The following is a 13,464-nucleotide window of genomic DNA, read 5'->3' on the forward strand; positions in this document are numbered from 1 at the left end:
ATAGGTAAGGCAGGTAAGATATGGCAGATAAGATCGATAATAGGTAAGATCAATCCCAAGAAATAGTTCTGTCATAATTTAGACTGCAGTGAATACCACTTAACAATTTAACAATTTTTGAGGCCCACAGAAAATCCTTGAGATGTTTGTAAAATCCTTCAGGGTTCATGCAAGCAAACAAGAATAAAAACTAGTAGCTTAGGTGCAAAATTCTTGCATTCAGACGTCGCCGATGAAGCACACTTGGGACGCTGTCCCTAGTTGGCGACACCAGGGGGGAGAACAGATATGGCCGGGTCGAGGAACTTTATTTCGAAAGTTTTCCCGACCCTGTCAGCTGTTTTTAAGACACATCACACCAGGAAGCAACAATAGCTCTGACGAAGGCTGAAGTGTCAGCATGTATGAAACCTCTCTTACACAAAAAACTTGTCTGAACACAAGAATTTTGCACCTATCTATTTGAGAAGACAAGATGAACGCAATTGATTAAGAAACTATAGAGCATGCCAAAGTGGAGTTTTTTGTCAATCTAACATCACAAAGATTTCAAAATCATATTGAAGATGTTTTTCCTTTATATTCCAATTGAAATGTTACTTCTTGACTATGTGTAATTTTCAGTCCAGAATTTACAGACAATATTTTTGCAAATACATCACAATATAATTCCATGTGTTTCGATGTTTTTACCTCCCGTTACAACTACTACAAAGGAACCTTTCTTCTTGTCGTCATCCTATTGAAATCATTTATTGTAATATTCGTAACGCAAACTTTCATAAACACCTCTTTGGTACAATGACAATGGTGACAGTATCCACAATGGAGCCACATAAATCTCTGAGGTCAATTGTGCTCCTTCTTTGCCCTTATTTTACAGAAAATGCGTATTCTGGTATGTTAGTATTCATGTCCAATGTAGAAAAACTGCAACTGTGGTTACTGTACATAGTGTACTTGTTAAAGTCAACCAGTGTGATTAATTCCAACATGGAACAAAACACAGATAATGTATCTTAGAATCCACTGCAAAGCACTGACAGTTAGAAAAGTGTTTTTATTCCATCATACACTCCAAATATTTCTACACGTTTGTTGTTCACACATTTTCAAAGAAGTTAATATGATTCTCCACAAAGTTCATCAGAGCAAACGTTTGAGCTTCAGCCTGCAATAGTTTTTTTCAATCATGTCCGTCCACCACGACAAAACAAAAGAATAATCACGTATGCTTTTCTCCAGGTGACTTCTATTTGTTGGTTTGGTTTTGTCCATTCAGGAATCAAAATCGTGTCAATGCTCCTCATCACTCTGCTGGAACATCTTTGCCAGAGATCAATATTCCAAGAGCAGATCTAACCTCCAAGTTGCTGTCCATCTCCCCAAGCAAACCCTCCTGGACGATCCTCTGGCAACGGGTTGTAGTTAGCATCATGGTCGGGCGTGTCGAATAGCATCTTTCTGGTGACACAAAGAATGTTTGGTGGGGGAAACAAATCCAATCATTATTTCAAAATAAGACTTATTCATTCAACATGTCTTTCTTACTGATAAATAAACAAGCACGCCTCACTTTACTTGTTTTATGTTCCCATGCACTCCAATAATAAATTGGTTTTGTTTACTACAGATTTTCCCCCAGATTGTCAATATACTTGCAGCGATGGGGTTGGGGCTAGGGCATGGTCAATATAACGTTATCATATAATTTGCATAATCGGCGTTGATGCGTGATTTTCTTTAAAAAGGCTTAAAAAATTTAATACATGAAGTTAAAAACATATCTGTGTTATTATTAATTAGCATTAACATGTATTATTTCTTCTATCATTTTGCTCTATTTTTCATTTGTTGCTACTCGTTGTACAATGTACTTTGTTGAGAATTGTTCAAGTTTCTAGAGACCGCTCCAATCCTTTAAGTGAGTTTTTTTTTAATTAAAAACGACTAGCAATCAATCTAGCAATTTTTTTGGTGTTATTGGAGACTGTTTACTTCTGTCGCTCCATGTACGCGACAAACAGCAAGAGTTGCTACTGTCAGCTTAATATTTGCGTATTGCACATTTTGTAGATCGCTGTCTGTGGGTATATCTCAGATACTGTATATTAAAGTACGTCCACATCCTAGGCGGCAAACATGCTGCCTCCGCTCCAGAAAAATCGCGAGTGTCTTGCCGACGTCGTCACAACATTCTGTTTCGGCAGTGCTGTTTTGGTAATCAAAGTCTTTTATCGGTGGCCGATAGTGCACAAATAATAAGCTGTATACATCCAGTCATACAATATATTACTTAAAGGTGCCATATGTAATAATTGCATGTCAAGCCATCATTAAATGGCCCTGATATGTCAAAAGGCATTAATAAATCATGTTCTTTTCGAATACCTCTATAACTGATAACGGTAGTTCAGTCGGAATATGCGCATTTCAAAATTAGATTTACAGCCCCGAAATATTGTTATTGTTTTCATTTAGATGCCCCGCCCTCCACCGTTTGACCAATTAAAAAGTCGTGAGTGCGTCACATCCAGGTTGCCAGTTATGCACCGCCATCTTCATCGAGCTACTGCCTCTGGTAAAGTTACTAAACATGTCAGACCATTGTAAATCTAAAAGGCGTCGTTACGATTCTCAACTTATTCATGACAAAGCCAGGAACAAAACGAGGATTTGTATCGGGGATGAAAGATGGAGAGGATTGAAGGCGGAGAAGATTTTTTCTTCTGACGCCAAACTTGCTAATTTCCTTCGAGTTCTTGATAGGTAAGTCAGGCATTTATGTTTTCTTATTACTTGTAATTAATGGAAATTGACATTTCGCATGTACACTATATTGTCCAATACAGTCTATGATCTTGTCTAACAAAGCTAATATGATCGTGCAACTAATGCTTAGGAGCGAAGCACTTTCACACAAGCATAATTTAGTATGCTAGCCCGGTCAAATACACATCCACATATAGGCTAACGGGAGAAATATATGCCAGTTAGCCTGTATGTCGATGTGTCATCCAACGGACAGGGCAAAATATATTTTCGACAAATAAAACCCATGTGGATATGGGTAGTGTCAGTGCCTAGTTCTTTCTCAATATGCTGATACGCTGAGGAAAGGCGTTCAAACATTAGCACGGCTAATTGCGGTTTCTGCATCAGGCACACATAGGGTGGTATTTGCTTGGAACAATATAATGCATTACATGTAATGATTTTCTACTTTGTGTATTGACATGGTAGTAGGCTATGAATTATGCGTAACGTGGTTTATGCGTAACGTGGGTTGGCTGAATGATGGTGATGTGGGTACATGGAAGAGAATGCAGTGCGGCACGTTGGATGTAACATGGAGTAATGCGAAATGTGGCAGTAATTTTACTGTTGGCCTTGGCTTGCCATCAAAGTAGGCCTATGTGATATATATGTTATATATTATTATATATAAATATTTCTATGGTGGTCCGTATGGTCAAATTAGACATTTTAGCAGAGTAATGCCAACTATCTGTCCCAACGAAAATATCGCTGCGTAACTTTACAAATACATTTGGCTTAATCGACATCAGTAAAATGTGGCATAATTATTTAGTAAACCATCTTGCAAGAAGCATAAACAAGAGAAACCTACAGCGTAGGACTCGTCGATTGCCATTTGACGTTCCTTGGAGTGGGATTCGGATGTGTATCTGGCAACCTCAGTCATGTAGAGTAGGAGGGGACTACAGAATTTTGGCCGTGATTGCAGTACCATTTTTGGCCACATTGCTACATATGGCACCCTCAAATTTGTTTTCATGTAAAAAAAAAAACCCTGCATTTTTTAAGTGTGGCTCTGCGCCATGATCAATTACACGCAGAGGATACCCCGTACTGCGCATAAAAAACAACTAAAGAAGAATACGTTAGCGAAAGGATAAGTAGGTGGAATACGTAGTCGGGTTGCTTCACTGAGGAAAGACATCACTTTCGTTTTTTCAGCTAACATTTCCCCCCTCATGAGTCTGCTGATCGCATTGTGTTAAAGAAAAGTGTAATTAAACATGGTCAAATGTTAAGAGTCAAAATTAATGGTAGTTGCATGCTCGGTAAAGGCCACTCACACGATGCGTCCATCATGAAGGATAAAGACGGTATAGCGATAACAGAGTAGTGGTTTCATTATTGACACATCCCGTGTGTCAGGATCTGCTCTATGAAGCGTGCAGCAATAACCAAGCAGAGTAGTGGTCTCATTGACACTTGCTGTGCGCAAGGATCTGCTCTATGAAATATACAGCAATAACTAAGCGGAGTAATGGTCTCATTAATGACATTTGTCATGTGCACGGATCTATTCCTATTAAATGGACCGTGATAACTAAGCAGTGCAGTAGTCTCATTATTGACCCATCCTGTGTGTATAGATGTACTTTTATGGAATGGGCAGCAATAACTAAACAGAGTAATAATATCATTATTGACACTTTCTGTGTGTACGGATCTGTTCCATGAAATGAACAGCAATTAAATAAAGTACCAATGATTGTCACACACACACGAGGTGTGGCGAAATTATTCTCTGCATTTGACCCATCATCCTTGATCACCCCCTGGGAGGTGAGGGGAGCAGTGAGCAGCACCGGTGGCCGCGCCCGGGAACCATTTTTGGTGATTTAACCCCCAATTCCAACCCTTGATGCTGAGTGCCAAGCAGGGAGGAAATGGGTCCCATTTTTATAGACTTTGGTGTGACTCGGCCGGTGTTTGAACTCACAACCTACCGATCTCAGGGCCAAGCAGCGTAGTGGTGTAATTAATTTCAGTGTACAAGACACTCACAGGACTGACCGTTTCATTTACTTCTTGTATTTCATGTTTGAATTACTGTATTTGATATTTACTTCATATGTGCTGTGTGCAGACAATTTTGGTGGCTTTGGAGCTTATGACACTTTCTGTGTGTACGGATCTGTTGCATGAAATGAACAGCAATTACCAAGCAGTGTAGTGGTCTCATTATTGCCCTTCCACACTCCCCCCAACCTCCTGCAAGGCCCTTTCCAGTGTACAAGACACTCACAGGACTGACCCGTTTCATTTACTTCTTGCATTTCATGTTTGAATTACTGTATTTGATATTTACTTCACGTGTGCACTGTGCAGACAATTTTGGTGGCTTTGGAGCTTCTCTGATTGGTCATGGCAGAAAGAATGGTAACAGTGACTGAATTATCACCGACAAGTCTAAAAACTTACATGATGGATGGAGTCTTCAGCCATCTTCCACCACCTGGCTGGTTGGGGAAGACGTCTTCCAAGAAGTAGTACACGTGACCCACAGCGATACCTGAGAAAAGATAAATGATCCAAGCATTCCACACTGACACATCTCAGAAAATATTATATATAGTATAAAATAATTATTCTACACACCTAAAAGATCAACAATGATGGAGTTGCCCAGCAGAAGGGAGAATCCCATCAGCACCCAAGGCAGGAAGGGTGCTTGGAAATTCAAAAGGCCGAAGAAATTCATACGAACGTTTGGATTTCGTCGACTCCACACATACACCAACATGATGGTGAATGCCTGACCCAGGAATACCAGACTCACAAATATACCAAATATCTGAATGCATGTTAAAGATCTTAAGCCATTTTCATCATTTGGTACTAAGGACTAAGCTGCTGACTAACTACTTCATGCCAAAGATCAGGACTCTTACATTTCCGAGGCTAAGGACCCCTAAACAGATGTGAAAATTGTGATTGTGTTTGACCATGTACCATATTGTTGTTGTAATTGAATACTTAAATCAGGGGTGCCCACACTTTTTCTGCAGGTGAGCTGCTTTTCAATTGACCAAGTCAAGGGGATCTACCTCATTCATATATATATAATTTATATTTATTTATTCATGAAATATACGTTTTTGTTAACAAGCTAAATGTTTTTAATGATAATACATGCATGTTTACCACATATAGATTCCTTTTTTTCATGAAGACAAGAATATAAGTTGTTGTTTTACCTGATTCTGATGACTTGCATTGAGGGGAATCAGACAGGATTCACAGTAGTGCTGATAAGGTCCGCATCTTTGAATGGAGGAGGTAAAAACTCCTCCTTTCTGTCCAATACCACATGAAAGTGGTTGGTTATTGGCATCGTATTTGTCCAGCTTCCATACTCGTTTTTATACACTTTACAAGAAATACATTGGCGGAAAATTCCGTAGCTTGCTAGCTTTCTGAGACTCCTATTTTGTTAGCACAGGCAGGATGAAGCAGGGCTTTTATTGTGAAGACAGGAAATGTGCAGTCAGTCTTTAGAGTTTTGACAGAGCGAGAGTTTGTTGAAATAAAAAGTGTTTTTTGCCCTCCTCTCGGTCATTTTTCCTTAATAACGATCTCGCAACAGCCCGCGTTATCTCACAAGACCCCCGGGTGCCGTGAATGTCAATCAAGTGACGAAAGTGACGTCTTAGTGAAGATTGATGATCACTAATTTTTAGGTCTATTTTTTAATGCCGGGCTGGCACCCCTGACTTAGATATTCAAATAATACAGTATAGCACTGCTAATCGCTAGCTGGTAACTATCGCCCTAATCATTGAGTGGCAACATACGCTGCTAATCTCTAGCTAGCAATTAGCGCACTAATTGCAAGCTATCCTAAAAATTTCACAACCCCTCCATGCAGTACAACTGTGGACGCCCTGGGAGTGGCGGATCCCTGTTGAAGACCTGATTTTTTTTTCATGATTTGTTATGTTTATAAAATACTTGACCGACTTAAATGGGTAAATCCATACTTTTTACATCTTCACTGACTTACGAGGACATTGTTCAGAGTATTGTTGATCCAACATGAGCTCAAATACTTCCATAATTATTTCCTCTCTGTCAGTTTACGTGGCCTACCACTTCGTGGCTGAGTTGCTGTTGTTCCCAAACTCTTCCATTTTCTATAATAAAGCCGTCAGTTGACTTTGGAATATTTAGGATCGAGGAAATTTCATGACTGGATTTGTTGCACAGGTGGCATCCTATGACAGTTCCACGCTGGAAATAACTAAGCTCCTGAGAGCGGCCCATTCTTTCACAAATGTTTGTAGAAACAGTCTCCATGCCTAAGTGCTTGATTGTATACACCTGTGGCCGGACCAAGTGATTAGGACACCTAATTCTGATCATTTGGATGGGCGGCCAAATACTTATGGCAATATAGTGTATATATTTCAGCCTGTCTTTAGAATGTTGACCTTGTGTGAAAAAAGTAGATGTAAAATAAAGTTGAAAGAGTTTGAAAATCAGTAAAGTATGTATTATTCCATCCTGGGAAAAAACAGGGGATAAGACATTCATGGTCATGACAAGTGTACTGTATGCAAAACATTATGATTACAAATGAGTAAAAAGCAATATTTCATGTCAAGGATACAGTCATCAGCAACCCACCAAAGATAAACATGAAGACAAAGTCAGCTGTGCGCCCCCTGAAAGAGCCCTCCTCCAACATACGACAGTATCTGTACCTGGAAATAAACGTTAAGGAAGTAATCGCCACATTTCTAGTTTAGGGTACTTTAGGAAAATATACCGGTATATGATAATACTTGTGAGGACTGTTGTATTTTTGTTGATGTCATATAAAATGAGAAGACAGACTGAGAAGATCTTGTTTGAGTCTTCGACACTCTCATCCAGGTTGAATGAAAATGACATCAGTACATGACTATAATACCATCAAGCAAAATAACCTTCAGGAGGATATTTGTAAGATAAATGATTTCCTTGAGGTGCTTCATGAGTCTGATGGAAATTCACATATCTATATTGAACTACTTGGATGAACTTCCGACATGGATTTGAAAGTCTCAAGACTGTCATGTCAGCACCCGCCGTAATGTTACTAACAACTCACCTGTCAAGTTTGCATTTGCAAGGGGTTAAGTTAAAGACACAATACATTTGCATTGTTATTATGTGTTAGACATTAAGTTGCAAGGACATTTAACAATGAAAAGGATACAAAAAAATCATATTGAAGAGGAAATTGAAACCCACTGGACCAAAAAATAGGAAGTTTGTTATTAGCCGCCATACCTACAAATGAGACAGAGACAATTAGTGATATGTATATATATGTATATATATATATATATATATATATATATATATATATATATATATATATATATATATATATATATACACACATACACGTTTTAAAAATAAGACAGAGAGACAATTAGTTGTGTATATCATACATAGCACATGCTAAAAATAATACATGAGAGACCATAAGTATACTGTATATCAACAGTACATTCTAACAATAAAAAATAAGACAATGATGGGAACAGACTGTATCAAACACTGCATGTTCAGTAGAATGCAGAATAGACCAATGTCAATCTTTTTAAAAATTTTTTAAACATTTTCCAATTTAATGAAAACATACCACAAACAAGGTACTGGTTCCATTTGGTGGCCAAAATATGAATCCAGTCACAATCATGGAGGTATTATTACATCTACATTCAAATGACTCATTTAGTATTTCAAATGATGCTTTTATGAATAAAGATTTAGATTTAAATATATTTCTATTTAAATCACCATCTTCACTCAGGTCTGTACAGTCCGACCAATTTACTTGCAATTGCGACTAAAACACTTGTACGAATCTGGGTTTCAACCCTTTCATTCTCATTTTGCTCCCAAATAAATCCATGAAAGGAGGATCAATTACAGTAAGATTTGGAAAAAGAAACATTGTTGTCAGCAGACCATGCTTGCGATATATTAACTCTCGGTGCATCTGCTCAGCGCAGACATGATCACGTGTAACACAGCATCGCTGCTCTCGTGACATGCTAGCTTAGAGGTGTCAAAGTCAAAGCCCGCAGGTCGGATCTGGCCCACAAATTAATTATCTATGGCCGCCGGGATGATATTTGATTAATATTAGAACCGGCACGCAGGCCACAGCCGCTTGCTGCTGTTTTGCACGCACCAATACTCCTTCAGTGTTGACGCTAGGAATTTTCAAAATGGGTCCCAGGGACCCCATCAAGTCATAAAAATTGGGTCCCACAGTAAATTTTTGGGGTCCCACTTTTTTTGTAACCGTTTTGAAAACAAATGCTAAATGTATGCATTATCCTGTTATATCTCACATTCTATATTGTGTTTTGGAAAAAGGTTGTCATAAACATTACTTAATTCATAAAAAAACATTACTTAATTCATTAAAAAATACAAAAAATACAAAAGAAAACAAATGTTTACGTATATGTAAATGTATTCAGTTATAAACATTCATTCACTTTCTTCTTTACTTCATTGATCTAAACTTTACCGCTGCCGGTATTTTTTTCTATATTTTTATTGCATTATTTTCAGAATATGTTTGCTCTATTTTTGGCCAAAGTAAGACAAAGAAAACAATCTGAAGTTGTCTTTATTTTTTAGTTTTAATGCCATGTTTTTAATAGTCGGGCCCGCGTGTGCACAGATTTTCCTCCATGCGGCCCCTGAGCTAAAATTAGTTTGACACCCCTGTAGCTAGCTTAACAGCCAAAGCCAGTCACTGACGTTTTAATTTCAACAACTAAAGATGTAAAGTTGATAGTAAATAAAGTCACATTTCCACTGCTAAATGTGCTCATTTATGTCGATTGTGTTTTAACATTTATGGGACGTACTGTAATGAAAAAGGTAAACATTATTGGCGGTGTAGAGGTTGGCTATGGGGCTTCAATGGCTTTGACTTGGGAGTGGGACTTCAGAGACATGGATGTGAAGTGACCTTTGTTTTGGAGGTAAAAGGTTGTTCGAGAGTTGTTGGGAAAATAAGAGAGAGAGAGTTTGAACTTGTTTGAGTGGAACGCTGCATTTTTGGTTAAATAAAGAAAGACATACTATGCCTTCATTCCTTGGAATGTTACAATACTTTAAATGGCGGTCGCTGATTTGATACACAAAGAAGGCGTCTGCGCATGCATGCTGCTTCTGACGGGATAGTAAGTAGGGAAAGAGAAGGCAAAAATTGTCCCTGAAAAAAAAGATAAAGGCTATTGCTGGTCACCAGACTAGTACTGCGGTTATATTTTCTGCTTACACTACTAATGATCAGACAAGCGATAGTTCCTCAACATCACCTGTATAAACTTAGGTCTACATCTTCCTCCCAAAAAAGGTTAACCTTTTCTCCAGCTGTGGTTCATAATCACATACAATGTCTGCACTTTTCACATGACAATTTCATGTGAAATATTTGCATGACTCAACAAAACATTCAAAAGTTCTGTTTCCATTATTGTCCGTCCGAAAAAAAATTCTAAAAAATTCTCTCTTGCCGGTCTTTCTTTGCTTTGGACTGGCACCTGGTCCAAAACCTTCATGTTCGTAGCGCAATATAAAATAATGTCTTGATGCTGTCTGCTATTTAACATAAACACAGCCATTAGAGACATACTATTTCTAATCTGTGCCAATACTACAGCGGACATCCGGTACAACGGAGATAAACTGAGCCGCAGATGCCTGGTGTGACGTCATAGGTCAACCAGAAAAGCAATACATTTTTCCGCACTAAAAGGAAATAAGCGCCCCCAGTGTATGGGAGGCACACGGTGTTTGACCAATAGTCGCATTAGCGTGTGTGCATGGACACTGGGACTTCACAGATAAGTGTGAAAATACAAAAAAACGACTATTTGAGAAATCAGACTATTTTAGTGCATGGCAACGTAGTTGTCTTGGTATTAAAAAAACAACTACAGTATTTTTCGGATTATAAGTCACAGTTTTTTTCATAGTTTGGCCGGGGGTGCGACTTATACTCAGGAGCGACTTATGTGCAAAATTATTAACACACCGTAAAATATCAAATAATATTATTTAGCTCATTCACGTAAGAGACTAGACGTATAAGATTTCATCGGATTTAGCGATTAGGAGTGACAGATTGTTTGGTAAACGTATAGCATGTTCTATATGTTATAGTTATTTGAATGACTCTTACCATAATATGTTACGTTAACATACCAGGCACGTTCTCAGTTGGTTATTTATGCGTCATATAACATACTTATTCAGCCTGTTGTTCACTATTCTTTATTTATTTAAAATTTCCTTTCAAATGTCTATTCTTGGTGTTGGGTTTTATCAAATAAATGTCCCCAAAAAATGCGACTTACACTCCAGTGCGACTTATATGTTTTTTTCCTTCTTTATTATGCATTTTCAACCGGTGCGACTTATACTCCGGAGCGACTTATACTCCGAAAAATACAGTAACTAACATCTGTTAGCCACATTGACTTATGATTTAAAAGGAAGTTATCCACTACTCTGTTGGCAAAAAATATACCGGTAATTAAACATGATAGCCTATGCAAGTTGTATAAAGAGACGATAATATGTTAATATTCATATGCATTTTCTGTTACAGGTTACAATTATGTCTGAGGGCAGACATAATTGCGATGTGGTCCTCAATAAAAATGAGTTGGACAGCCCTCTTCTGGAGTGAATGTGGAAGAAGATTACCACCACACAACTAGCAACAAGAGGGGTCTGAATTTTCAATAAATGTCGCTAAGTTTGCAACCATGAACCCTATTGCTACGTCTAATTATCTGTCGGACCCGACGTCTCAACAATAAAGCTTGTGTACACTCAAAAACAAGACCAAAAAGTTGTGCACGATGTTTACCACGCAAAGTATGTGACTCATAAAATCCCAGCCTGACGTGAGAATGTGCGCACCAGTCCGCAAACTTGCGGGTCACAACAAATAAATAAATGTAAGTTAAACACTGAGAACGTTTACTCTACCTTTCCCTATGGTGACAGTTCAAAAAGATTACATTTGATGAAAAAAACAAAACTTTATGGCTCTAGATATTTGACAGTTTGTTATGGTTATGTGCCTGCCTCGTGGGTGCTAACTTTTGAACATTTTTTTTTATTAGTAGTATTATTATTATTACTATAATTAATATTGTTATTAACATCATACCCTGCCCACTTCCTGCAGAGCATGTAAGTTGTGACTCACACTGAGAGAGATAAGCAACAATATAACGTTATCTAACATAAGCAGTTTTTAAAGGAGGTGTATGATTTTAAACACCGGTTAAACAGGAATATAACAAGCGTAGCATCTGTATTTAAATCATTTAGCTTGCGAACATCTCTCCACAATTCAAAAGAGAATCCATTGTTCACTCTCGTTTTACTTCTCTCTGTCTACTCATTTGTAGATGGCTGTTTTTTTTTCTAGGTTTTAGTGTAAGTGCGTGCGCTACAGGCACGAGAGTGCGTACAAGACAGGTGTAAGTGACAGACAAACACCAATAATCTTTTTAGGACTGAACAACATGTTTTTTTTCAGTTGTAATTGTAATTCAGTTGTAATTGTGTAAAAAAGTATTATTTTTCATTTTGTTTTTTTAAACCACTCATGGCAAAATATGCTTGATACGGGTGTTCCTTTTTTTTTTTTTTGTAAAAAAAAAGAAGGGTTATTTTAAAACCAGTGACATACACAAGCTTTAAGTGTGCTTACTACGATGGTAGGGCTGCCTACATGAAGGCTGTGCTTGCTTATATCGGCCAAGGTAATACTGGTGTAATTTTTGTCGCCATACAAAAAGAAGACAACATAGACAGGTGGTGCATGCACATTATTAAAAGCCGTATATCACCATTCAGATTTAAAATCGGGAAATACTTGTTTTACTATCACAGCCAATTCACCCCATGGAGTAAAGTGAAACTAAACTCACCAGAGTAGTTTCACTTTTGTCGAGCAAACTGTAAAGAATTGATGCTACGTTCCACAATAACAGAACGGTTGTTGAGTGCAGTAGCACTTTATTTAATGGTACTTTTTGTTAGTTTAATTACAACATGAGATGGAAACATGCCCAGTTGATCTACAGGGATACTAGATTAAACAATGATTACATTAAGATTTCATCTCTTAAAAAATACTACAGTGCCAATATGCAAATACAAATTTTTCTTTAACTATAAACACCATTTGACATTGAGTGAGTGAATTGAGACTTTGAGATATGTGACAAATTCATGTTCAGAACGTGAATTTGCTATTGCCCACAAGCAGCTTTTATGTTGATTGTTGACAAAATAACTTTTAGGGCTGATCAAGTAAGAATTTAGCAACACAGATGTATTACATTACTTACCTGGTAATTCCTTAGGATCAAATCTGGATTGAAGTACAGTTGAAAAGGTGTGATTAACTCTAGTTGCTGGAAGAAAGACATAATATAAATATTGTGTTCAAGATAGTATGCAAACATTTACATTCCTGACAGATCGCATTCTACAATATTTCCTTGCCTGCAATCGCAAAAATAAAGATCAATTCATTGCTGCATTTGTTTTCTTGGGGCATATATGATACGGTCGTGGTCAAAAGTTCTGACATCACATGGACAA

At 37.7% G+C, this 13,464-nt stretch overlaps 1 protein-coding gene across 2 annotated transcripts in view; it reads right to left on the minus strand.

The window, feature by feature from the left end:
* Positions 1 to 1,040: 1,040 nt before the first annotated feature.
* The window catches only part of derl2 (derlin 2), a 14,986-nt gene continuing 2,562 nt past the window's right edge, over positions 1,041 to 13,464 (minus strand). Inside the window, exons 2-7 of one of the 2 annotated variants that reach the window (XM_062031497.1) lie at positions 13,209 to 13,274; positions 8,018 to 8,091; positions 7,427 to 7,556; positions 5,416 to 5,611; positions 5,239 to 5,329; positions 1,041 to 1,464 (exon numbers count right to left, since the gene is read on the minus strand). In XM_062031497.1, coding sequence (XP_061887481.1) covers positions 1,359 to 1,464; positions 5,239 to 5,329; positions 5,416 to 5,611; positions 7,427 to 7,556; positions 8,018 to 8,091; positions 13,209 to 13,274 — 663 coding nt within the window. In that variant the 3' untranslated portion in view covers positions 1,041 to 1,358. The remainder of the gene's footprint in view (positions 1,465 to 5,238; positions 5,330 to 5,415; positions 5,612 to 7,426; positions 7,557 to 8,017; positions 8,092 to 13,208; positions 13,275 to 13,464) is intronic. The other variant, XM_062031498.1, reaches the window with a different exon arrangement.

This window comes from Entelurus aequoreus, linkage group LG21 (genome assembly GCF_033978785.1).
Source record: "Entelurus aequoreus isolate RoL-2023_Sb linkage group LG21, RoL_Eaeq_v1.1, whole genome shotgun sequence".
Taxonomy (NCBI): domain Eukaryota; kingdom Metazoa; phylum Chordata; class Actinopteri; order Syngnathiformes; family Syngnathidae; genus Entelurus; species Entelurus aequoreus.